The sequence below is a fragment of the Geotrypetes seraphini genome, chromosome 10 (assembly GCF_902459505.1).
Source record: "Geotrypetes seraphini chromosome 10, aGeoSer1.1, whole genome shotgun sequence".
Classification (NCBI taxonomy): Eukaryota; Metazoa; Chordata; class Amphibia; order Gymnophiona; family Dermophiidae; genus Geotrypetes; species Geotrypetes seraphini.
The window spans coordinates 91,343,995-91,371,815 of NC_047093.1; the positions used below are offsets into that span (position 1 = coordinate 91,343,995).

The 27,821-nt window shown below is 42.5% G+C and overlaps 1 protein-coding gene across 2 annotated transcripts in view; it reads left to right on the forward strand.

Moving 5' to 3' along the window:
• LOC117367398 (protein Niban 2-like) overlaps positions 1-21,560 on the forward strand; it is a 284,588-nt gene extending 263,028 nt beyond the window's left edge. For both annotated transcript variants that reach the window (XM_033959886.1, XM_033959887.1), the window contains exons 12-14: positions 8,718-8,825; positions 13,860-13,971; positions 16,125-21,560. In XM_033959886.1, coding sequence (XP_033815777.1) covers positions 8,718-8,825; positions 13,860-13,971; positions 16,125-17,401 — 1,497 coding nt within the window. In that variant the 3' untranslated portion in view covers positions 17,402-21,560. The remainder of the gene's footprint in view (positions 1-8,717; positions 8,826-13,859; positions 13,972-16,124) is intronic.
• The last annotated feature ends 6,261 nt before the right edge of the window (positions 21,561-27,821 follow it).

A 27,821-nucleotide genomic window follows, 5' to 3' on the forward strand; every position in this document is an offset into this window, starting at 1 on the left:
AGTGGTGAGATAGGGATATAGGTGAGATGGACACAAAGAAGGGTGATGCTGGAAAATAGGTGGAATGGTAATTCTGACAGACACAGAAGGGAAATGCTGGATCAAGGAGAGATGGGGCTCAGGCTGGATGGAATGAGGAGAAATGCCTTGTTTTCCCGGAACTTCCTCTTCTACGTCAGAATTGACGTCAGGGAGCGGAATGCTGGTCAGCGCGACATTTCTGCAGGGAAAGCTTGGGATGGCGGTGGCTTGGGGGCTGTTCCCCGATGGCGGTGGCAGCAAACTGAGTGGCTTGGGGGAGGGCACAGAGAAAGAAAGAAAGGGGGCAGACAGGGAGACAGAAAGAAGGGGGAACAGGGAGACAGAAAGAAAAAGTTGGGGGAGAGAATGAGGTCTGGAGGAGAGGAAACATACAGGAGGCTGAAAGAAAGGAAGAAAGATTGGATGCACAGTCAGAAGAAGAAAGTGCAACCAGAGACTCATGAAATCACCAAATAGCAAAGGTAGGAAAAATGATTTTATTTTCAATTTAGTGATCCTGTATATAGCATTAAGATAAGAAACAATATATGCAGTGTTAGATTTGTTTTATAATGGTTTTGCGGCTCCAAGTTTTTTTTTCTTTTCGAAAACGGGTCCAAGTGGCTCTTTATGTCTTAAAGGTTGCAGACCCCTGCCCTAGAGGAAAGGAGAGACAGGGGAGATATGATTCAGACGTTCAAATACTTGCAGGGTATTAACGTAGATAGAACAAAATCTTTTCCAGAGAAAAGAAAATGGTAAAACCAGAGGACATAATTTGAGGTTGAGGGGTAGTAGATTCAAAGGCAATGTTAGGAAATTCTACTTTACGGAGAGGGTGGTGGATGCCTGGAATGCGCTCCCAAGAGAGGTGGTGGAGAGTAAAACTGACTGAGTTCAAAGAAGCGTGGGATGAACACAGAAGATCTAGAATCGGAAAATAATATTAAAAATTGAACTAAGGCCAGTTCTAGGCAGACTTGCACGGTCTGTGTCTGTATATGGCCTTTTGGTGGAGGATGGGCTGCAGAGGGCTTCAATGGCTGGGAGGGTGTAGATGGGCTGGAGTAGGTTTAACGGAGATTTCGGCAGTTGGAACCCAAGCACAGTACCGGGTAAAGCTTTGGATTCTTGCCCAGAAATAGCTAAGAAGAAAAAATTTAAATTGAATCAGGTTGGGCAGACTGGATGGACCATTCGGGTCTTTATCTGCTGTCATCTACTATGTTACTATGTATTATTCATGAGCATAATAGAGGTACCATATATACTTGAATATAAACCGAGATTTTGGAGCCAAAATAATAGCACAAAAATTACAGTCTCTGTTTAAATTTTAGCTCCTTTCCAATGATGGTGCTTTTTTAAATTCTCCACTCGATATCCGGCACTGCTATCTTCCATGCCCACCAGAAGACTGGCACTGCTATCCTCCACCTTCCCCCAATGACTGTCATTGCAATCCTGTACCCCTCAATGACCAACACTGCTATTCCCTCCCCCCCACTCGATGACTGGCACTCCTGTCCTCCACTACTTACTCCCCCCAGACTGGCATCATACTTTCAATCCTGTTACTCAGGAAGCCAACGCTCTGTGCTGGGCTGGTGAGGAGCCTTGAACTTCTGCACGTGCGCAAGGCCTGTTGGCTCCCCCTTCTCTGGGATTCTCAGAGGGAGTCCAGCAAGCCTTGAGCATGTAGAGATTTGAACATACATACATAGATGCTCAAGGCCTGGCATCAGCCCATTATAGAGCATTGATGTCGGCTTCCTGAGCAACAGAACTGTAAGTGTGATGTTGGTCTGGGGGGAAGCAAGTATTGGTGGACAGCAGTGCCTAAGCGAACAGGATCAAACACAGCAACGAGGGTCCTCAACTTTAGGGGCGCAGACTTCGACCACATGAGAGACTTTGTCCATCAAGAGCTGCAAAACCATGCAGAAACTGACAATCCGGAAACTATGTGGTCAAATCTGAAATCCATCCTGAACGAAGCAACTAACCGCTACATTAATACAGTAAGCAAACACCGGAGAAACAAAAGACCACAATGGTTCAGCAAGGAAATTTCGGACCTCATTAAAAAGAAAAAAGAAGCATTTATCACCTACAAACATCTTGGGAAGAGGGAGGCAAAGGAAGACTATCTGGTCAGATCGAAAGCTGTCAAAAAGGCAGTCAGGGAGGCCAAACTAAGAACAGAAGAAGATCTAGCACGGAACATTAAAAAAGGGGATAAATCCTTCTTCAGGTACATTAGTGACATGAAGAGAAACAAGGATGGGATAGAGCGCCTTAGGCAGTCAGATGGAAACTACGCGGAATCTGATTCTACCAAGGCAGAACTACTAAACGAATACTTCTGCTCAGTATTCACCTGTGAAGCACCGGGAGCTGGTCCACAACTACAGACAAGAGACAGCCAAAAAGACCTGTTTCAAGATTTTGAGTTTACACCCAGTAGCGTCTACTACGAACTTTCAAGACTCAAAGTAGACAAAGCCATGGGACCAGACAATCTACACCCCAGGGTGCTCAGAGAGCTGTGTGAAGTTCTAGCTGAACCACTATCCGTGCTCTTCAATCTTTCCATGCGCACAGGAAGAGTACCCCTGGACTGGAAAACAGCTAACGTAATTCCACTCCACAAAAAGGGCTGCAGAACAGAAACAGAAAATTACAGACCGGTGAGTCTCACATCCATAGTGTGCAAACTCATGGAAACACTGATCAAACAGAAACTCGACCAAATACTAGACGAAGAAAATCTACGTGATCCACACCAACACGGATTTACCAGGGGAAGATCCTGCCAATCTAATCTGATTGACTTCTTTGACTGGGTGACTAGTCATCTGGATGCCGGGGAGTCCCTGGACATGATTTATTTGGACTTCAGCAAAGCTTTTGATAGCGTCCCACACCGCAGGCTGTTGAACAAACTAAAATCTATGGGATTAGGGGATACACTCACTACATGGGTTAGGGATTGGCTAAGCAGTAGGCTTCAAAGGGTGATGGTAAACGGTACCCCCTCCAAAACGTCAGCAGTGACAAGTGGAGTACCACAGGGCTCCGTCTTAGGGCCGATTCTATTAAATTTATTCATAGGAGATATGACCCCGAGGGCTTAGAGGAAAAGTGTCACTGTTTGCCGCCGCCGCCAAACTATGCAACATAGTAGGTAAAAGCAGTGTGCCTGACACTATGATGCAGGACCTACGGCAGCTGGAACAGTGGTCGTCAACTTGACAGCTAAGCTTCAATGCTAAAAAATGTAAAGTGATGCACCTAGGTAAAAAAAATCCACACAGAACTTACACACTAAATGGAGAAACCTTGTCCAAGACCACGGCAGAACGTGATTTAGGAGTGATCATTAGTGATGATATGAAGGCTGCCAATCAGGTGGATATGGCTTCGTCCAAGGCAAGACAAATGATGGGCTGCATCCGTAGGGGTTTTGTCAGCAGAAAACCTGAAGTCATAATGCCGCTGTACAGATCCATGGTGAGACCTCATCTGGAGTATTGTGTTCAATTCTGGAGACCGCACTACCGGAAAGATGTGTTGAGAATTGAGTCGGTTCAGCGAATGGCTACCAGGATGGTCTTGGGGCTCAGGGAACTCACTTACGAAGAAAGGCTAAAAAAACTGCGGATGTACTCGCTGGAAGAACGAAGAGAGAGGGGAGACATGATTGAGACCTTTAAGTATATTACGGGACGTATAGAGGTCAAAGATGATATCTTCTGTCTTACAGGGCCCTCGGTTACAAGAGGGCACTCGCTGAAAGTCAGGGGAGGGAAATTTCATGTTGATACCAGGAAGTACTTCTTCACCGAAAGGGTAGTCGATCATTGGAACGAGCTACCTCAGCAGGTGATTGAGGCCAACAACGTGTCAGATTTTAAGAGAAAATGGATATTCACATGGGATCTCTAGGGGAATAAAAGTCAGGGAGTGGGTCATTGGTGTGGGCAGACTTGATGGGCTGAGGCCCTTTTCTGCCGTCAATTTCTATGTTTCTATGTTTGGTAAGTGGGGAAGTTGTCTTTGGAGTGGGCTCACGTTTCTTTAAAGCAGACAGCAAATCTTTTGTTTTTAGGGCAGACTGTAAACTTTTTTTTTTTTTAAGCAGGTTATAAGGCGGACTGAACTTTTGTTTCTACAGTAAACAGTAGATTTTTTTTTTTTTTGCCTAGCACTGTGGGACCACAGTAGTTGTCTTATTTCTGAAGGTTTTTCTTTGATTAAAGTAAACAACAGATATTGAACTTTTTTTTTTTCCCATTAAATTTCTATTAAATATTTTCAATGAACAGACAATAGAATTAGTAGCCAACCAACCTCAGATATTTCCAATAAAATCAAACAACAAAAATCCAGCACATGGCTGCAAAACAATACACATCCATATAACAATTATATAATGTCAACATCCACCATCTGGGAAACTACAGGCCGATGAGTCTGACCTTGGTACTGGGAAAGATGGTAGAGGGGCTGATAAAGGATCGCATCGTTGACCACCTTGATGGACACAATCTGATGAGAACCAACCAGCACGGCTTCAGCAAAGGAAGATCTTGCATGACGAACTTGCTGCACTTTTTGGAGGGAGTTAACAGGCAGATAGGCAAAGGACATTGTATATCTGGATTTTCAGAAGGCGTTTGACAAGATCCCGCATGAACGAGTACTTCAAAAAATTGCGAGCCATGGGATTGAGGGTGAAATACACACGTGGATCAAAAACTGGCTGGCAGATAGAAAGCAAAGAGTGGGGATAAATGGACAATACTTGGACTGGAAAAGCGTCACCAGTGGAGTGCCGCAGGGTTCGGTGCTTGGGCCTGTGCTCTTCAACATATTTATAAACGACCTGGAAATGGAACGACGAGTGAGGTGATTAAATTTGCAGATGATACGAAGTTATTCAGAGTAGTAAAGACGCAGGAGGACTGCGAAGATCTGCAACAGGACATAAACACGCTCGAGAAATGGGCTGAGACATGGCAAATGAAATTTAACGTGGACAAGTGTAAGGTGATGGATGTTGGTAACAAAAATCTTGTACACGAATACAGGATGTCTGGTACAGTACTCGGAGAGACAACTCAGGAAAGAGACTTGGGAGTACTGGTCGACAAGTCGATGAAGCCATCCGTGCAATGCGTGGCAGCGGTGAAAAGGGCAAACAGAATGCTTGGAATTATTAAGAAGGGGATCATGAACAAATCGGAGAAGGTTATCATGCCGCTGTACTGGGCCATGGTACGCCCCCACCTGGAATACTGCGTCCAGCACTGGTCGCCGTACTTGAAGAAGGACACAGTACTACTCGAAAGGGTCCAGAGAAGAGCGACTAAAATGGTTAAGGGGCTGGAGGAGTTGTCGTACAGTGAGAGACTAGAGAAACTGGGCCTCTTCTCCCTTGAAAAGAGGACACTGAGAGGGGATATGATTGAAACCTTCAAAGATAATGAAGGGAATAGACTTAGTAGATAAAGACAGGTTGTTCACCCTCTCCAAGGTAGGGAAAACGAGAGGGCACTCTCTAAAGTTAAAAGGGGATAGATTCCGTACAAACGTAATGAAGTTCTTTTTCACCCAGAGAGTGGTGGAAAACTGAAACGCTCTTCCGGAGGCTGTCGTAGGGGAAAACACCATCCAGGGATTCAAGACAAAGTTAGACAAGTTCCTGTGGAACTAGAATGTACGCAGGTAGGGCTGGTCTCGGTTAGGACACTGGTCTTTGACCTGGGGGCCACTACGGGAGCAGACTGCTGGGCACGATGGACCACTGGTCTGACCCAGTTCTTATGTATGAAACCCTACCCCATAACCAGACCAACCTAGATAAAGTGCCCTACAAATTATACAAAACATTTTTCTCTCCTATCAATCACAAAATATCCCCAACCTACCCCGTTCCCTATCCAACAGCTAACCACTGATGTTCTGTAACATTAAAGTCCAATCCCTTTGATGTTTCTCATGTCCTTTTCTCTTAGCAGCCACACATTCTAAATGAAATAGATGCCTTAAAACACAATGACCACTCCTGCCTTAAAACACAATGACCACTCCTGCCTTAAAACACAATGTCCTCTCCGATCGGATTCTATAAGGCACTTTGGTGCTGCCAGACCCAATCAAAGCCTCTTCATTGGTCTTTGAGGGCTTAGTAAGACCTGATTCGAAAGCCATTTCATTAGACACTATGTTACCTGGCTCCAAAATGTTTGTATTGGAGGACAAGTCCACCAGATATGTAGAAAAGTCCCTCCCCGGTCTCCCCATCCTCAACATATATTCAAAACTGAAGGATAGATAGCATGTAACTGTTCTGGAGTATAGTACCACCTGGATATGACCTTGCAAACATTTTCCTGAACCAGAACACACATGGAGGCCTGTTTAACTTCTCCACACATCATTTCCCATTGAGTATCTGTAAACTGACAACCCAAATCATTCTCCCATTTATTTCTAAAAGAATAAGTGGGCTTCTCCCAGCCTCTCAAATAAGTATATAAAACTGAAATAGGCCTAGGCACCCTATCAAACAATAACCATACATTTTTCAAATATTCACTGGAAAACCTTGTGTACAAAGTTTCATAGTTGCATATATGAGAAAAAGTCCCCAGAAGAGAGCCCATATCTGTCCTGGAGGATGGAAAAAGGGTATCACCCTGCAGAAAATCATGAAAGACCCACAATCCCAAAGCTTCCCACCAAGCAAAGACACCACAAGCCCTCCCCACCACAAAGGTTAATTCCCCTCTGAAAGCTGCTAACGTGGACACCCTCTCTTCCCCATTTATGCTGGATCTTCCCCCACATTGTAATCAAATGTCGAACCATTTTCAGTCTCTCCCTTCTGGAACAGGATATCTATAGCCAAAACCTTAAAGGCTGCTGGCCCACAAAAAATTGCTCCAGCTAGATCCCCGGACTGCCTGCTGAGATTGACCAATCCAAAATAAACTGCAATTGAGCTGCCTGATAATACCAAATAAGATTAGGAACCTCTCTTCCTCCCTGGTCTCTGGGTGCCCAAAGAATTTTTAGCCAATCGTGTAGACCTTCCTCCCCATATAAACCTAGAGAATTCCCTCTGTAAACTCTGCAACAACCCACTGGGAACCGGTATAGGCAAGGTTTGAAACAAAAAAAATAAGAGACTGGGAAGCACATTCATTTTCAATACTGCAATCCTGCCCCACCAGGACAGCCAAAAGTCCCTTCAGCTTTTGTAAGTCTAAATGCACTTGATGCACAATGTGATTATAATTGAACTGGTAAAGAGAATTCAGTGTATGAAGTAAATAGATGTGCAGATATCAAATTTGGAGCCCAGCTATCTTAAAGGGAAAGGACTCCCCTATCCTCTGTTCTTCCTCTGCGCTCAATGCCAGACCCATAAACTCAGACTTTCATGTTGACCTTAAACCCTGATAAATCCCAAAAACGTTTAAAGACATCTAAAAGTATAGGGAGTGCGAGTACAGGATCCTGAAGGTAAAGCAAAATATCAGCAAACAATGCTATCCTGTGCTCACAACCATTAACCTTAATACCTTGCAAATCGGGATGATCTCTAATATCGGTATAACTAGCTCTATAATTAGGACTATGGAAAAAGTGAATAATAATGGGAAGAGCGGGCAGCCCTGCCTTGTTCCTCTGCCATCGTAAAAAAAAAAATCTGTATAAAATACATTAATCTTTAAACAAGCTCTTGGGTTGGCATAAAATGCCCATACCCAAGAACAAAATACATCCCCCAAACCAGTCACTTGCTCAATCTTGAGTATTTGTATGACGGTAATGTTAGAGATGTGAACTGTAGAGTAAGAAACATCAGAACACATTAGATTTCAACAGACAGGACCATGTCCTGTCATAGATTTTTAACAAAACAAGTATGCCAGGTTGGGTTCATCTAGAGCAGGGATCTCAAAGTCCCTCCTTGAGGGCCGCAATCCAGTCAGGCTTTCAGGATTTCCCCAATGAATATGCATTGAAAGCAGTGCATGCACATAGATCTCATGCATATTAATTGGGGAAATCCTGAAAACCCGAATGGATTGAGGCCCTCAAGAAGGGACTTTGAGACCCCTGATCTAGAGTCAGATAAGTGTTTCACACTATAAAAAGTTAAAGCTATTTTGAAATGAATTTTGAATGTTTGATGTGATAAATGGAAAATTTATGCACTATATGAAATATTGAACAATGATTATATATACATAAGCATATTATATACATACATATTATATGCATATTATATACATAAGCATATTGACACTTATGATAGTTTGCTTCTAATGGTCATAAAGTACTTTTCCTTAGATAACTTACTTCTGCTAATAAACTATCCCTACCATGGGGTTTCCCTCTTTCTGCTATGTAAAGTTGAGCAGGGAGATCCCCCCAGCTCAAAAAAACTAACTGTGCAGCACAGGACAACTCCCTCCAACCAGTCTGGCTTAGATGACCCAAGGGTTTTATTTCAGATGTTCCAGAAATAGAGATACCTTCACACAATGCTGCTTGTCCCTGACTCTGAATGCCTTTGCTTTTCAGGACAGTAGTTGCAAATTGGTTTGTGCTGTCCTCGGCACGTGGTTTGGAGATAGTAGTCTAACCTGTAACTTTTCTTCTTCCCATATATCCTTCAGAAATACGACTATGACAGCAGCACCATTCGCAAGAAGTTCTTCCGGGAAGCCTTGTTGCAGATCATCATGCCCTTCCTGCTGAAAAAATTAGCGCCTACCTGCAAATCGGTGAGAAATTGTCAGGGCTGGCCACAGGGTAGAAGGGATCATTTTTTTTGAGAAGTTGTTGAGGCTCTGTTCTTGCCAGACCAAGGATAATCATTAGAGAATGACATGGGGAAAAAATCTGTCCCCGTCACCGCCCCGGCAAACCATTCTCTGCACCGCCCCGTCACCGCCATCCCTTTCACCACCCCGTCACCGCCACTGCCATCCCATTCACCGCCCCGTCACCATCCCCGCAGCATCCATATAAGCCTTAGTACTGTAATATTTAGCTTATTCCTTTCTTATAAAACTGCTGCTGAACTAGAGAAAGAGATGTTCAGCTGGCAGGGCTTTGTTTATAAATTTTTATCAACACAACTAATATACTACTTTATCCTAAAGCAAAAAATAAATAAATAATATAATTTTTTTTTTCTACCTTTGTTGTCTGGTTTCTGCTTTCCACAATTTCTCATTCAATTCCTTCCATCCACTGTGTGTCTTCTCTCTGCGTCTTCCATTTGCTGTTACTGTGCCTCTCCCTTCACCCCCCCCCCAATTGGTCTAGCACCCATCTTCTTCCCTCCGCTCCCTCATAGTCTGGCATCTGTCTTCTTCCCTTCCAGCATCTTCTCCCCACTCTGTCTTCCACATTTCCCTTCAGGGTCTGTTCTTCTCTACCCTTTTTCAATGTCTGTTCTATTCTTTTCCACCACCACCCTTCCCTCCGTCCTTTACCATCTGTTCCTTTCTACCACCCTTCAGCTCCTCTCACGTGGCCTATCTATCTACCTCCCTCCCTCTTATTTTTGTGGCACGTTACAATGTTATTTGTGCAAGCCGCTGGAGCCTGCGAGCTCGGTCCCTGCCCCATCCCCACAAACCATCTCACTTCTGTGTTTCTATTTTCCCCATTTCTAATATCTCCCCTATGTATCTGGCATTGTCCCCCCCCCTGTGTCCATATACCATCCCCATGGCATGTCCCCTTTATGTCTCTGTCCCTATGCCCCATACATATAATTTCCCCTCTTTCTGTTACCTTCCTGTGTCCAGATTTCCCCTATCTTCCTCTTCCATACCAGGGTGTCTCTTCTTTTCAACCCCATCTAGCTTTTTTCCCTCTTTCTTCCCCCCGCCCCTGCTTTTAGCATCTGGCTCACCTGCCTGTCTTCCCCTTTCTTTCCTGCTGTGGGTTTCTTTCTTTCCCTCATTCCGCCTGTTGATACAATCCTCTATTCTCAGCATCCTAGACTACTGCAACATCATTTATCTGGCCTCCACGAAGAAAACCATCAGGAGACTGAAACTTATCCAGAACACCGCCGTTCGCCTTATATTTGGCTTAAACAAATGGGAACACATCACTCCTTTTTACCACAAACTACATTGGCTACCCCTTGAATCTAGAATCCTATTCAGGTTCGCATGCTTCTGCTACAAAACTGTCTTTGGGCTATCTCCGAGCTACCTCACCCCTCATTTCAATCTGAACTGCAACAAAAAGAACTCCCGCAGAATCAATCTTTTCCCTTTCCTCTCCCTAAAACTATGTCACCTCAAAAGGTTCTTCGACAAAACCTTCGCCTTCTAGGCAGCCAAAAAGAACCCTTGGCTAGCCCAAATTCTGCTCAAGGCCCACACCTACCTTGATTTCCGAAAAATACTCAAAACTCATTTATTCCACGCTCAATATCCCTAATCCCCTCTCTTCCATTTCTCTCACCCCTCCCTCAAACGACCCAACTCTCCCGGTACCCCCCTCTTTTTGATCTCCCCCATCTCACTAACGCCAATGACCTACTCAATCCCCCCCTCTCATGCTCACCTTCATCACCTCATTGCTTGTAATTATGATCAATTTTAACTATGATCAATTGTAATTTCTTGTTAAATTGTGTTCCAATATCTTCATTACTTGTAAATATAGTTTACTGTAATTTCTTATTAAATTTTGTTTAATTGATGTGAACCGCCTAGAACTCCCTGGGTATGGCGGTATACAAAATAAAGTTATTAATATTATTATTCTTCATCCCCTTGGCCCAGAATTTTTTTTTCTTTCACTCCCTCCTTCCTAGTTTGAGACGGGAACACACGTGATCGCGCAGTTCAGCAGCCCCCACCCGCCCAATCGCAGCGTTTAGCCAGCTCCCTCCCTCCACCTCACCTTATATGCCGAGTTTGCCGGCTTTCTTTTTCCCGAGCCGCACACATTCAAAAAGACAAGCACGCGCAGCTGCGCGAGTCGATCAATCTTCTCCTCTCCTGCAACTTCCTGTTTCCGGTTGCGTCAGAGGAGAAGATTGATCAACTCTCCTAAGACAGCACACTTTGAATCCACTTGTTCTACAGCCTATTTCTTCTTGTCCCCTTTCCTCTGGAATAGCCTGCCCCTTGTATCTTCGTTCTGAATTGGCTTATCCTAAATTTAAATTATTACTAAAAGTATACTTTTTTCAATTAGCATATAATACCTCTTTATTAAATTACATTAGTGATTTCTATTCTGCCATTTCCTTGAGGTTCAAGGCGGATTAAAAATAATTTTATGATATTAAGAAGAACTTTAGGAATAGTCTGAACATTTTCTAATTTGCTAAGGAGTAGATAGTGTTTCAGGCGAAGCTTGGGACATCTCTGGTTGTGTTATATTGGTTTTATGTATATGTAGTCCTGCCGTACGAGTCCAGTTGCTGCTGGGGCCAGGTGTTCTTAGTGTAGCATGTCACTGTTTCTTGTGAATGTCTATCCAACCTTGTCTGATTGGTTTCAAGTCTTTCAAGTTTAATAAAAATTTGATATACTGCCTATCAGTCTTCTAAGCGGTTTGTACATAATAAAAATAGTAAAATAAGGCAACATTAAAACATACAGGACCTATTGGAATGAAAGGATTAAGGTAAAGAAGTACATTATAAAATAGGAAAGAGAGCCATATAGGAGAAATACAAAAGGAAAGGGGATCCCATCTGATAACCAAAGCAGAAAATGAAGATAATGTTTCATAAGGTAAGTGCAATAGAGATTGAACGCATCTTTAAAAAGAAACATTTTTAGTTTTCCTTTGAAACAATCTAGCATGGGTTCATTCCATAGTTCCGGGGGTAATGAGTTCCAAAGAGATGGGGTTGTGACGGAGAAGTTTGTTGTTTGTATAGTGCTAATAATATGGAGAGATGGAATTGTTAAAAGATTTTGTGATTGTGATCTAGCTCGGGTGTAGGGAATTAGAAAGTTGTTTAAGAATTCTGGCTGGTTGTTACGGAGAGTTTTGAATGTTAAAAGTATGATTTTATAGGTAATTCTGTGTGGAATAGGGAGCCAGTGAGCTTTTTATCAGAAGAGGTGTGACATGGTCAAATTTTTTTTTGTATTTCCAACAAGTTTTATTGCCGTATTTTATATAACTTGCATGCATCTGATTTCTTTTTGCGTGATGCCTTTATATAGCGAGTTGCAGTAATCTAAACATGAGATCATCAGGAAATGTATTAATATGTTCAATACAGAGGACTCAAGGACTTTAGAAAGAGAACATATTAATTGAAGCCTATAATAAAAGCATTTTTTGAACGACAGTACTGATTTGCTGGTGAAATGTTAGTTTACTGTCCAGGATAACTCCCAGGAACTTTATAAATGACACTATGTGCAAAGATGTGGAGTTAAGACCAACGGGTGATTGTAGTTGCAATCCTTTACATGGGAATAATGTTGATGATTTTGATATATTGAGCGCATGTTTGTTTGGAGCCAGTGACTTTGATGTCCATAATTTCACTTATGTCATCTTATCCAATATTTGGTCTTTACCTAATCACATGGTTACATATGTATATTTAAAATTGTCTGTATACAACCAAAAAACATCCAACTATCCACCCAGCACTACCAACATTCATACATAAAATTGGAGAAAAGACCTGTGTCTAATAGGGGTGCCAAAAATAACTTCTCATATAGACAAACCAATCTCAAAATGCTGACTTTGAGACGGGCAGACACATCCTCGGTCAAAAAACTCCAAGATAAGTGAAAAATATTACTTATTATCATTGTCATCTACATATATCAATTGTGGTGATAGCGTGCAAGCAGTGAGCAGTGAATAGCCGCTTTGCTCATGCTCCACTCATGCGGGGTTTTTTTCCTGCTTCTACAGCCCAGTACTACGAAGGCTACTACGAATACTACTTTTTCAGATAAGTATGATGCTATTTTGATATATGTAGATGACAGTGATAATAAGTAATATTTTTCCACTTATCTTGGAGTTTTTTGACCGAGGTTGTGTCTGCCCGTCTCAAAGTCAGCATTTTGAGATTAGTTTGTCTATACGGGAAGTTATTTTTGGCACTCCTATTAGACACTGAGGTCTTTTCTCCAATTTTATGTATGAATGTTGGTAGTGCTGGGTGGATAGTTGGATGTTTTTTGGTTGTATACAGTATATTGACATCCTTTCTTGTTTTTGGAGTTTTTTATTTAAAATTGTCTACATAGATGCTTTTAGTCTTCTCTGCATCTGTTTTACATTTATAAATCATTTGTTCTGTAAAATCTCATTGTATTTTATTTAATCACTTGTTATATGTTAAACTTCAATTAAAAAAATTTTTAAATAAAAGGTTATTTGTTTCCAATGGGTGAAGTAACTGGAAATCATCGGCATACACAAATGGTTCTTTCCTTTCCTATTTTAACTGGTGTTCTTTTCTTTTATTTGATTTGCCAAGTATATTGGATCTCTATGGGAAAGAAGGGATAGTATATGGCATGGTTAGGCAGACTAGATAGGTCTTTATGTACCTTCATTTTTTATTTTTCTATTGTAGGCCACTTAGGGCTCCTTTTACGAAGCCACGTTAGCGGCTTTATCGCACGTTATGTTTTATCACGCACTAACCCCTGCGCTAGCCGAAAAACTACCGCCTGCTCAGGAGGCGGTAGCGGCTAGCACGGCCGGCAGTTTAGCGCGGCTTTGTAAAAGGAGCCCTTAGTATTTGCGGCATTTCAAATATTTTAGTAAGCATAAATATTTCCCTCTTGCAGGACTTACCACGGTTCCAGGAGCTCATCTTTGAAGACTTTTCTCGGTTTATCTTGGTGGAGAACACCTATGAGGAGGTGGTGCTGCAATCTGTCATGAAAGACATAATGCAGGGTAAGGATTGTGCTGACTGTCCTATATTCTCCCTCGTCCCTTCACCACCACAACCTTGGGATCAGAGACCTGGGAAAACTGCAGTGGCATGCATCAAAGCTGGTTGAGCAAGAGATGTCTCGAGCAGACCTGGCTTCAGTTATGTCAGCGCTGCGATGAAAGGCATATATTTAAGAAATGACTTCTAGTGGTCTCTCTGCCATGCTGCGGACCTGTTCTAGCTTGTCGTTAGTGAAGGACTGGAAGTTACCTCCTTTCTAAGTCATCAGGATGGTAACAGGGTGGAAAATCTTCTGTTGGTACTAAGTTGGCAACCTTTCTTTTTAGCTTACTAGAAAAGGCTCAGTTCATCTTTTGGATAAAAACATTGTTAAAGAAAAGGACATATGTTTCACATATAATCTAAGAAAAATGCACACTTTTCTCACACATCTGCTATTTTGTCAACTGGTTTCAGGAAGGCACATTCTAGCATGCCTTGGGGGTCTGTGACATACTGTATTTTTTGCTCCATAAGTCGCACTTTTTTTTTCCACCCAAAATTTGTACCCTCTCCTTAGCACTGTAAAACACCCTCCCGCCGCACCTTTTCAAAACACCACTCCCCTCTGCCTCTTAGCACCACTGCCGCACCTTTTCAAAACACACACACCCCTCCTTACTGCCACCACATCTTTTCAAAACACTCCTCCAGCACCGCCGCTGTCGTTGTCATTGTTGGTACCTTTTTTAAACAGCCTGGTGGTCCAACGGTATCCCTCCCTCGCTAGACTGCTCTCCTACTCAGGTCAGGAGCGCGGATGTGAGGAGCAAGCATTATGCGCTCCCGCTTGGGTTTGCCGCTGTTTCCGAATGGTGGCGTCATTTCTCGCAGGACTCGCAAGAACTGACGCCAGTCATTCGGAATGCAAAGGCGGGCTCAAGCAGGAGCGCGTAACGCTTGCTCCTCACATCTGCGCTCCTGACCCGAGCATGAGAGCTGTCTAGCGAGGACGGGAGAGATTTTAAAAGGTACAGGGTATATTTTTAAATGCCCCTGACGGTTGTTGGTTGGCTTTTGTTTTTTTCTGTGCTGGGGCTCTTTGGGGGATCATGCACACTATCTAGCTTTTTCATTCTTTGTGTATCTCTTATTTGTTTATTCTGACTTAATTTCTTGGATTCTTTGGCAGCCACACAATGGAGGGTGGGGAGGGTGGGATTGGGGGGGACAAAAGGTACTGGGGTGTTTAAAAGGATATGGGGTATGATTTAAAAGGTACAGGGGGGTGTTTAAAAGAGTACGGAGGTATTGGGGATGATTTAAGGTACTGGGGCGCTATGTGGGATGATTTAAAGTACTGGGGGGTACGTGGGGGGCATGAGGGATGATTTAAGGTACTGGGGGTATGGGGGATGATTTAAGGTCCTGGTAGGGTATATGGGGGGTTTGGGACCTGCTTGCCTGCCACTAGGCCTGCCTGCCCTGTCTCTGCCTGCCCTATGCCTTGTCTCGGTCTGCCCTGTACCCTGTCCCGGCCTGCCCTGTCCCAGTGTACCACTAGACCATCAGAGGGAGAACAGGTTACAGAGCCTGGCAGGGAGGGGGACAGGGTACAGAGCCTGGCAAGGAGTGTGGGGTTGGGTGCAGAGCCTGGTAGGGAGAATTTGGTTCAGAATGTTTTTTTTCTTGTTTTCCTCCTCTAAATCTAGGGTGCGTCTTATGGAGCGAAAAATATGGTAGATATGCATTTTATAATGGAGATCTATGAGAGAAGCTCAATTAACTGGAGGGATGGCAGGCAGGAGGGCTATAAGAACCTCCAAAACTGCTTCTCTTTGAGCAACAGTATGTGGAAATTCTGCTGGTCACCAGATGGATATTTTAGTTTTCTGTAAAGGTTATAGGCTGAAATTACTTGAGTACTGACATTATTAAGAAACAATATAGGTTAATCGGTATTTATTTTCTTCTAAATAAGCCTATTGGTGATTCCCCTTTTATTTTTGGCCCTGAGAAACACAGGAATTTTAAGTTGTGCAAGAGATGTTGGTGGGGGGGTGTAAGATGTGGAGGAAACTAGAAGGAAGAGAGGAAAACCAGTATTGAGCAAAGCTGAACAGTCCACAGATATGACAATAATAAACTAATATGTATATATATATTTTTTCAGCTGTGAAAGAAGCTGCAGTACAGAGAAAACACAACCTTTACCGAGATAGTGTGGTTCTACACAACAGTGACCCTAACCTACATTTGCTGGGTGATGACATGCCCATTGACTGGAGCAAGGAATATGGTGATGAATCTACAGATGCTGCCTCCGCTGAGAAGCGCCGTCGAGCCAAGCAGGTGGTATCGCTAATTCATGATGATGATGGCACTTTGCCATATGAGTCGTGTATGGAGGTTCCAGCACATGAGGATATCAGGGAAGAACCCGAGGCAGAACAGATCTCTGCAAGTGCTGCTGAGGCTAAACCACAGCTGTTCCAGTCACCAGATAATGTAAAAGAAATCCGTGGAATGCTAGTGAAGGAATTCCAAGTGGAGGCCTCACTACCAGTCCATGATCAAACTGATGCTTTACCTGTTAATAACTCCACAGTCAAAGAGAGCAAAGCTAAAGAGGCATTTAAAGAAGGGATACCTGCTGTGGAAGAGTGCCAAATTCCAGAACTTGTCATGAAGGTACCCGCTGTGGAAAAATGCCAGATCTCAGAACCTGTCCTGAAGGTACCTGTTGTGGAAGAGTGCCAGATCCCAGAACCTGTCCTGAAGGTATCTGCTGTGGAAGAGTGCCAGATCCCAGAACCTGTCCTGAAGGTACCCGCCGTGGAAGAATGTCAGATCCCAGAACCTGTCCTGAAGGTACCTGCTGTGGAAGAGTGCCAGATCCCAGAACCTGTCCTGAAGGTACATGCTGTGGAAGCGTACCAGATCCCAGAGCCTATCCTGAAGGTACCTGCTGTGGAAGCGTACCAGATCCCAGAGCCTATCCTGAAGGTACCTGCTGTGGAAGAGTGCCAGATCCCAGAACCTGTCCTGAAGGTACCTGCTGTGGAAGCGTGCCAGGTCCCAGAACCTGCCATGAAGATATACCCTAACACAGAACTCACTAATGAAGAATCAAAGGTTCATAAACTAGCTGAAGAGAACCTGAGCTCTAAGGAATCAAAGACTGATGATCCTACGCACTACTCAAAAGAAGTATACTCAATTTACCTGGAACAATCGAACCGGGATGATAGTGGCTTCCAGTCTCCAATGAGTGAGGAAGGGGAAGAGCTTCCAGAGAAGCTTGCAGCACCAGCCTCACCTTTCAAATCATCAGTAGGAGATGCTGTTGTGTTTTCTGATGGAGGGTTTCACTCCTCAGAGAGCCACAAACTCAGCAACAAGGAAGACGCCCCAATCCATATCCCTTCTGAACAAGCAAAACAGATGTAATCACCCAAGGAGCTGAGGGAAAAAGTGGAAGATCAACCCCAGTTTTTACTTGAACTCTGCAGACTAGGAACAGTCTCTTGTACTTTGTTTGCCAAAAGTGAACTGGGCTAAATGGTCTACTGCTGGCTTTACGGAGAACTTTAAGGGATCTTGGACAACCAGATGACCTAAATCCAGCCAGCGGTGGATTCCTGCTCCATGTTTTGAGTAAGGATTTTAGAGGAGAAACAGCACAAAAAAAAGCAACACAATCCCTGATAAGTTGCAACAAAAGCAGTGGGGGGAGAATATATTGGGTCCAATTATCCCTTTTTATGAAAAGGTCCATTTTTGCCAATAACTACACATGTGTTAATATTGGACAACTGGAGCAGATTGGTGGCACAGTTTTGAGCCTAATGTGGCGGGACCCGGAGGAGGGATAAATTTTATATTTGTTCTCCATCTGTGCAGTATTTTATTTTGCTGTGTATTTGCCAGTGAGAGGCACTTTAATACTATAGCCTCAGTAACTAACATGCTTTAGGGACCTGTGGGCAGCAGGGCAGTGGTCAAACTTGCTTAAGCTTCAGGTTGTGATTTTGAAAAACTTCTTTATTCTTCTGGGTGCCTGTTAAGGATTTTACATGGGTTACTTCTCTTCTCTTCCCCTTCCCCACCCAGTGCCCCTCCAAATTGCAGTATGTAACATAGTTGGCTTTCCCACCATCCCCTTGTTTTTGCTTGGACCTGTTCCCTTTACACCTCCTCAGGGGGGGTTGACAGTAGCTGTGTGTCAAAGAAGGGATCTGTTCAGTGATGACCACCTTAACTGCAGCAAGTCCAGCTAGATATTCTGCAAGACCTGTAGAGAGCAATCTAAGCCCACCGTGTGAAGAGACTGACCATTGAAGTTGTGGTTTTAAAACTGCTAGTTGAAACCACGCTTTGTTTTCCAGATGGCTTGCGATGAAACTTAGTTGAGTTGAAGTTCGATCAACTCATCTTTCTCAGGAAAGGGAGAAGGTAGTGGATGCAAAAACACTGGGCACATCTGCACCTTGATTATTTGCACATCATTCAGCTCAAAATCAGATGAGTGGGAGCAGGGCACTTATTTCCCGTTGCCTATTGATTCATTTCTGGTTTACCTATCGCCCTCATTCTTCCCGGCTCAGAATTATTAGAAGCCAGAGCTGGGTTGAAAGTGGCTAAACCTTCCTTCCTTGTCACAATGCCATGAAATTGTGGATCTCCGTTCCTTCAGTCATGCACAGTTCTTAGAAGCTAATATTAGCCGTTTCTCTAACTGCTGAGAACATAGTCCACAAATACACCCTAGGTGAGCAAGAAGAGGGTTTATATTAGTGGGGTGGGTGGGATTTTTTTTTTTTTTTTTTTTCCAGGTGGCCTGGAAAGCTAAGAGGAGTTTACATTATAAGGGGTCAGGAGGTACCGTCACCGGCATTTAAGGAGAGGGTACTTCTTCCCAACCATACTGGAGGGATTTTAAAAGGAAGTTATTTCAGTTAAATAATTTTGCCATCCAAAGGGCTTGAACCTGAGCAGTGACATTAGAACTAAAGATATTATAGCCATTATTTAAAAGATTTTATAGGTTTTTATTTTCTAAGTTAGCTTATGTTTTTCTTTAACACAATCTGACTCTTCTTGTTAGGGCTAAGGTACTTTTTTGTGTTGCTTCTGACAGTAGGGGCTGATAGTGTAATGGACAAAATGATGTCCTTTAATTTTATCTTTTTTTTAACAGTTGTCTTGAAGGTTTGTGTACCATAATGCATTGGTCACCCCCTCAATATCACCCACATACACAGGACACACTTACGTTCTCTCTTACTGCTCTGCACTACACTATATTGCTATTGGCTTTGGTATTTTTGTTTCCCTGGGAGTAAGAGCTCTTACCACCATGGTCCAACTTCCTTCATTCTAGCGATTGCTTCTGCAGAACTTTACTAGTAATCTTAGATCAGTGAACACTAAGTTTTTGCCCTTTCCTTGGTGGATTGAGAGGATGTCTAAGTACTTGACACGGAACAGGAAGGAGGGAGTTGTGGAAGAAATGCTTGACTAAGAAATTAAATCAGATTGGTTTTAAAATAGAGAGATTTTGTGGGGGAGGAAAAAGACGTAAGAAAAAAGTAAGTAGTAAGAAATCTCAACTTTTTAAATAAAGGAGCAAACTCTTCTATTCTAATGGTCTCTGCATCAGGTCCAGAAATTGAAATACAGTAGACAATTTCTATGCCGACAGGGCATTTCAGCATTCCATTTGTGAAGAAGGGAAAGCCAGAAGCAAACGACCAAATTTCCACCCCCACCCTTGCCAACAGAGCAAACAAGTTATTAAAGTGCTAAATAGAACCTGTTCCCCTCAAACCCTGGGTAAGTACCTTGACTCAGTGAAGCCTGGATACCATGACAAGAGTCTGAGATGACTCCCTACCCCTTCCAAAGGAAAAAAAAGTATTGGCTTGGATAAATATTCCTCAAGCCCCTGGCATTTTGGGGAAGATTATCTGCTTGCAGCTGACTGTACTGCTGAGATATGGTGGTTATTTATTTATTTAATTATATAATGTTCTATTTGCTTCAGCTGAAGTTGAGCTCAAATCATTTAGGGTACTTGGTAGAGTTGTGACCCCATAATGCTTTGCTGATGAGTACTGCTAAGATGGTACCTGGGTTTGGGGGGTGGGAAACAGTTCCAGATATGGGACATATAAATAATTTTGTACTGTCATTGGTATTCAGACTGAGAAGAAGAAAAGAAGTTTGATTGTTCCTATATCACTGTAACTCAAAGACAAATGTGTAAAGATTGGGGAGGGAATGCAGAGCAGTAGGTTTTCATCCAGGATGGGAAGGAGAATATTCCATGTGCACACTGGGCTTAAGTTTGTGCCCTGAGAACTATCCCTCTTGTATTAGTCATGGCGTAGCTTTGGAGGATGGAGATTTAAATGCTCCATGCTTGAATTTAATAACCAAAAGTTCAGAAAGGGGATAGTGTTAGCAGCTTAGGACGTCATGATGTAATCATTGAAGACAACTTGTTTAACCACCTCAAGTGTGACAAGTCTGGTTTACCAAATGCTATAGCTCAGTCAGAGCTGGAACTGGGGGTGTTAAACTTCATGGGAATAAACTATGTCTGTATAACCTGGAGAATCCACCTATGAGCTTTGCTGCCTTCTTGGTCTGATAAAATTTAATTTCCCCAAATTTTGCTTAAATATCTACAGTACTTTCTCTATAATGTACAAATATTTGTTTTTCATCTTTACATTGCACCTTTCTGTGTTTGAAGGAGAATTATTCACATTGTATCTGGGTTCTTTTTTTCCATTTTTAGTTCATCTTCCAGCATGAGGGAGACAGGTCTGTTTCACCTATAGAAAACTGAAAAAAAAAAAAATCCTCTCTACTTGACACTAGGTGCAGCCTGAGTGAGTGTCTCACTTTGTGACATTGTTATGCATTGGGAGAGTCAAGCCCATGACAATAGTACTGGCTGAATGGAAGGGACATGCCCCCCCTCTCTCTCACACTAGCTTAACACTAATTAATGTCTCACCATACCAATTTAGCACAGAGGAGGGATCTGTCCTTATATGACATCTGCATCTATTAAGACAGTCGCTTCTTGCCTGACACTAACACAGTTGTTCCTTTTACATCTCCACAGTTGTCACTTTTCTCAAATGATGGCTGCAAGTAAACCCTGGCATGAAGTTGTATATTTAGATAGATATAGATGCCATCAATGCCTAATGCTTCCATTGAATAACTTTTTCAGTTGATGATTTTTCTTCACTTTCAGTTTGTTGGTGAGTAAAGCTCATGCAGTTATCACTGCCTTTTTGGGAAGGGGAGATGTTGAAGCCTTGAGCAGGGCTGTGCGGGGAAAGCCTGTTCTTAGCTACTTGTTTCAGTGTAGTTGGATGAAGTGGTGCTAGAGTGCAGGAGTAAGACACTGGGTCCTAATGCTGAATAGAAAAACATTCCATGGGGGAAGAGATTCTATAAGGGGGTCACATGGGATACCTGAAGTGCCTTATAGTTGGGGAACATGCTCTTTTAAGATATTTTATGGAAAATGATACAAATGTATAAATATGCTTCTATTAATAAAAAGGCTTTATTATAGCATACTGCAGTGGGTATTGTTTTTTTGCTGTGCTGTCTGTTCTGCTTATATGTGTTGCCAACCCAGTCATGAGCAAGCTGCTGGGGTTGCAGTTGTGTGGAGCATGCGTCCAGTTGATACATAGAAACATAACTGATGGCAGATAAAAGACCATATTGTAGCCCATCCAGTCTGCCCAACCATATTGTCCACTATATCTTCCTCCCCCTAAGAGATCCCAAACACCTGTACCATGCTTTCTTGAATTAGAGACTGTTCTCATCTCCATCACCTCCACTGAGAAGTTGTTCAATGCATCCACTACCTTTTCTGTAAATAAGTATTTCCTTATATTACTTCTGAGTTGATTATCCCTTTCATCTTTTACCCTTTCATTCTAGAGCTGCCTTTCAGTTGAAAGAGACCTGCCTCCTGTGTATTTATACAAACTGTAGCAATATTTAACTGTCTCAAATCATATCTCCTCTCTCTCATCTTTCTTCCAGAATATACATATTGAGGACTGTGAGAGTGTCTCTGTGCTTTGTGATGAAGACCACTGACCATTTTAGTAGCCACTGACTATTCTGTTTATATGCTTTTGAAGATGTGGTCTCCAAAATTGTACAAGAGACTTATACAGAGGCACTATCACCTCCTGTTTCCTGCTGGCCATTCCTCTTCCTGTGCACCCAAGCATCCTTCTAGTTTTGGCAGTTAACCTTTGTCCCCGTTAGCCACCTTAAAATATTAGAAATGATCATCCCTAAGTCCTGCTCTTCTTTTGAGCTCTGAAAGATTCCCCCCCTTGCCCAAATGATACTGCTAGCTTGGGTTTCTGTAGCCCAAGTGCATGACCCTGTCCATTTCTGGACCATTCTAGCTTTGCTGGATCCTGCTTCATGCTATCCATACCATCAGGAGTGTCTGTCCTATTACAGAGTTTTGTTATTTGCAAAGAGCCAAATCTTACCCAACAGCCTTACCACATTATCGCTCACAAAGATGTTTAAAAAGAGTAAAGGGTAAGGACTGATCCCTGTGATGATTTGTAACCTGTCATTAAAATCGTCCATGGTGCCTAAAGATTGGAGGGTGGCCATGTAACACCAACATTTTAAAAGGTTTCCAGAGGTGATTTGGGAAATTTCAACAGGTAAGCCTGATTTCAGTACCAGGCAAATAGTGGAAATACAGAACACATAGACAAACATGGTTTATTAGGGTAGAGTCAGCTTGGATTCAGCCAAGTCTTGCCTCACTAATTTGCTTTATTTCTTTGAATGTGTGAATAAACATGCGGATAAAGGGAAGCCGGTTGATGTAATGTATCTAGATTTTTTTTTTTTAGAAAGCTTTTGACAAAGTTCCTCATGAGAGATTCCTGAGAAAATTAAAAAGTCATGGGATAAGAGGCAATGTTCTTTTGCAGATTAGGAATTAGTTATTGGACAGAAAACAGAGGGTAGGGTTAATTGGCCATTTTTCTCAATGGAGTAGGGTGAATAGTGGAATGCCACAGAGATCTGTTCTGGGACTGGTGCTATTTAACATATTGTAAATGATCTAGAAATTAAAATGACAAGTTAGGTAATTGAATAGTTTTGTGTCATCTGCAAATTTAAAGCTGCTAAAACACATGTACAGTGAAAAATTGCAGGAAGTCCTTAGGAATTGGAAGACTTAAGACTGGGCATCCAAATGGCAGATGAAATTTAATGTTACAAATGCAAAGTGATGCACACTGAGAAAAATAATCCAAATCATAGTTACGAGACGCTAGGGTCCACCTTAGGAGTTGGCACCAAAGAAAACGTTCTAGGTGTCATTGAAGACAATAAACTGAAATCTTTTGTTTAGTGTGTGGCAGCAGCCCCCCTGCAAAAAAAAAAAAAAAAGCAAACAGGATACTAGGAAAGGATGGAAAATAAGACCAAGAATATAATCGTCCCTCTGTATCGCTTCTTGGTGTGACCCATCTTGAGTATTGTGTTCAGGTTCTGGTCACCATATCTTTAAACAAGATGTAGCAGAATTAGAAAAGATGTTTAAAAAATGACAAATGATAAAGGGAATTGAATTCCACTCATATGAGGAAAGGCTAAAGAGGTTAGGGCCTCTTCAGCTTGGAAAAGAGAGGGCTGAGGAAGGATATGATTGAAGTCTACAAAATCCTGAGTGGTGTAGAACAGGTACAAGTGAATCAATTTTTTATTATTTCAAAACGTGCAAAGACTAGGGAACACAATGAAATTAAATGGAAATACTTTTAAAAACAAAGAGGAGGAAATATTTTTCACTCAACAAATAATTAAGCTCTGGAATGCATTGCTAGAGGATGTGGTAACAGTCTGGGTAACATGTCTGGGTTAAAAAAAGTTTTGGACAAGTTTCTGGAGAAAATTTTCTGCTAATGAGAGAGACATGGGAGAAACCACAGCTTGCCCTGGGATCAGTAGTAGTGCTGCCCGATTCAGGGAAAAAAATTTGGATTCGATTCATCCTACTGAATTGGTTTTTTGATTTGATTCGATTTTCCTGCCCAAACATCCTGGTGGGTTTATTTTATAGCCTCTTCACCCCCTTTGCCTTCTCCTAACTACACTGGTGCTGTGGTGTAAACAAAATAAACAAACAAAAAAGACTTCCTTTCTCTCTGTTAAATCCTAGCTCACGTTTGCGGTCTAACACCAGCACTGGCAGGATACATGTTTCAAATCTGACATATTGTAATCACAAAATGGAAAATAAAATGTTTTTCTACCTTTTGTTGTCTGGTCTTTATTCAAATCTTGTTGGTCCCAGGCTCTGGTTGTCTTCTGTTAACTTGCTTGCCAGGGTCTCCTTCTTTCTCCGTGCTAAACATCCATCTGCCATCTCTGTCCTCCTCTTTCATTTCCCTTCCCTCCCCCAGAGGTCTGGCATCTTTCTTTTTTTTTCATCTCCATCCACAGATCCACCTTTTCTTAATTACCCTTTCATCCAGCATCTCTCCCTCCTTCTCACTACCCCAGGGTCCACCATCTCTCCCTTTCTTTTCCCAACTACCCTCCTATCTCTATCCCCCCCTCCACACCATCCCTTGTGTCCAACTTCTCTCCCTTTCTGTTCCGTTCCTCCTTAAATCCCATTGTCCATCATATCTCTCCCTCTCCTCTATTTTTAGACCCATTATTTCTTCCCCCCCCAAAGTCCGGCATATGCACGTCTCTTTGAACTTCCCTTCCCTCCCTCCCTTAAAGGCCTATGCTACCATCCCTGGCCTGTCCCCTTAAAGGCCTGTTCCCCCCTTAAAGGCCTGCACCCCCCAAGGCCTATCCCACCCTGAAGGACTGCGCACCCCCCCCCCCCCCCGGAAGGCCTCCGTGTTCCCCTGGCCTCCCCGCACCATTTACCTTATAGATGCAACCTGCAAAGAAGATCGCGGTTATAGCAGCTTTGCAAACTGCTTTGAGCTGTTTCCTCTGCTGCGGTCCCACCCTTCCTCTGACGTCAGAGGCAGGATCGCAGAGGAAACAGCTCAAAGCAGTTTGCAAAGCCGCTATAATCGCGATCTTCTTTGCAGATTGCATCTATAAGGTAAACGGAGCGTGGAGGCCAGGGTGGGAAAACGGACGCAAGGGGGAGAACCGGGGGGGGGGGGGAAGCCGATATCAGCACTTCCTGACTGACCTTTCCTCCTCCCTCCCTAAAGCAGGTGCGGCAGCGGCCGGCCAGCAAGTGCAGCGCTGCCGCTCCTGCTTTAGGGGGTGAGAGGGGAGGGTCCGAATCGGGAAGCCAATTTTTTTTTTTAATGTTATTTAATCAATTCAAATCGATTCATCGGGCAGCACTAATCAGTAACATGGAATGTTTGTATTATTTGGGGTTCTGCCAGACACTTGTGACCTGGCTTGGCTACTATTGGAAGCAGGATACTGGACTGGATGGACCATTGGTCTGACTCAGTATGATTATTCTTATATTCTTTTGTATACCACAGGTAACATGTTTTTCTTAGAGTAAACCCCTTTAGCACCACCCTCTGTCTTTTTCCACTTAACCAGTTTCTAACTCAGTCACTTTTTGGTCCAGACTGAGGGTACTCAATTTATTTATCAGATGCCCTTTGTTGGAACCATTTAAAAGGTTTTACTAAAATCTGAGTACACCACATCTAGAACTCCCCCCTGAATCCAACTGTTTGGTCACTGAGTCAAAGAAGTTAATCAGATTTGTTTGACAAGACCTCCTTCTAGTAAAACCATGCTGCCTTGGGTCCCGCAATCCATTTTATTCCAGAAACCACTTTATCCTCTGTTTTAGAAGCATTTCCTTTTACTTAGCATAGAGGAAAACTTTCACCTTACTCCCATTTTTGTGGAGAAGCCATTCCCAATTCTAGAGAAGTATTGAAAAGTATTAAAAGCAGCAGGCTGCCAGAACTTCTCTAAGTTTTTTTTCAGTAACCCTCGGATGTATCCCATCTGGCCCCATTTTTTGTTTATCTTTAATTTAATCAGCTTCTCATGAACACAGTCTTCTGAAATTCATTCAAGGTCTACCACACATCCATTTTTATTAGAATGTTTTCTCTGGGCCTACTTCTGACTTTTCATCTGTGAACACACTGCAATTCTGCTTATCTTTTCCCATGTACAAATTAGATTGTAAGCTCGTCTTAGCAGGGACCATCTATTGCATGTTAAATGTAAAGTGATGGATATGCCTTTCAGCACTATAGAAATGATAAACAGTAGTAGTAGCCTTATTAGCTTTACGTATTTCTCCCTTTCACCTTTTGAGCCTCACAGTACTATCCTATCATTTCCATATCTAAAGAATGTATTGTCTCCTGAGAGGAAGAGGGAAAATACGGTAAGCTCTGGTATGAAGGAAAATACATTCAAAAAGTCCTGGTATGATACAGGTGAAGCACAGTAAGTCCTTTGGATGACACTAAAGGTGAAGAAACCAGATATCAAATGGGAAAAAATCCCCTTTCTCCTCTCTTGCTCTAACAACTCAAAATATATTGATAAACTAAAAAGACATTTCTGACTGCACTTGCCAGCTGTCATGTACTGGTTGGGAAATACCCTGCTGGCCTAAGCGAAACAAACCAGCAATACTTGACACTTTTTGCATAACAACAGAGCCTCACACCTGTTATGATGAATACATCTCAGAATAGAATTCTCGAGAATTACATTTAGTAAGATGTGTCTTGTGATAACAGGGCGGAGGGATCAGGTTCCGAAGTTGCTGATATGGTAGATTAAAGGGGCACTTGTGGGAAAAGGATAGGCCTTACGATAAACTGAACTGACGTATAGCGTGACACAAATATATAAACCAATAAATGAATTACAGATGTAATGATGTATAGGAAAAGAACCAATAAAGATGTATCGTGTGATTTAGACCAATGTGGTGCTGGCCACCAAGAAATGTATAAAAATAGGCCTTTAAGCGGAAGTAAACAGAACAGACATCAGAGGATCCTCAGGCCTGAAGATCACATTCTGTTACTCTATATGCTGAATGATTTATTCTTGTAAGCTGTTAATGATTTATTAATAAATATACTTTTTGCTTGATAACAATATATAGTGTGAGGTCTCTCTCGGTGTAGGCTTCGACAGCGGCCTACTTCACTCCAAATTTTATCTTATTGACTATTTTCTTCTTCCATTTGCATCTTTGTTTGCCTGACTACTTATCAGCTAGTATTGTAGCCTGTTGACTTATTTCTGGGCTGCCTTATAATTTATATGCTAATCACCTTTCCCTTACCTTTTTAGCTACTAGTTTTGAGAACCATGGCTGCCGCCTTTTCCTTTTGCATACTTTCCCAAAAGGTTTGTTGCTCCTAAAATAGCTCCTTTCAATTTTTTTCCCTGTTTTTCAAATGCTTCCCCCAGCTGTTCCTGTTTAGCTAAAAACTCTGTTAGATATTCCCTCATCTTGACAAAATTATTTCAATTTTAAACCCTCTCAACACCTCTTATCCCTGGATGCCGAAAAAGCATTTGATTGGGTCTGTTGGCCCTTAATGTTTTCAGAATTATGGAAGATGGAAATGGAAGGACGCTACTTGGCTTGGCTCCGACTAATTTATGCAGACCCTCTGGCCTAAAGATGAATCATTTTCATTCTGTTACTTTCCCTCTGTACAGAACAAGGCAGTTACCCTTTCTCCTCCCTTTTGTTTGCTATAGTGATGGAGCCTTTGGCCCAGTCTATCTGCGCCTATGCTAGTATAAAGGGAGTGTCTTGGGGTCTGTTTGATCTGAAGGTCACTCTTTTTGC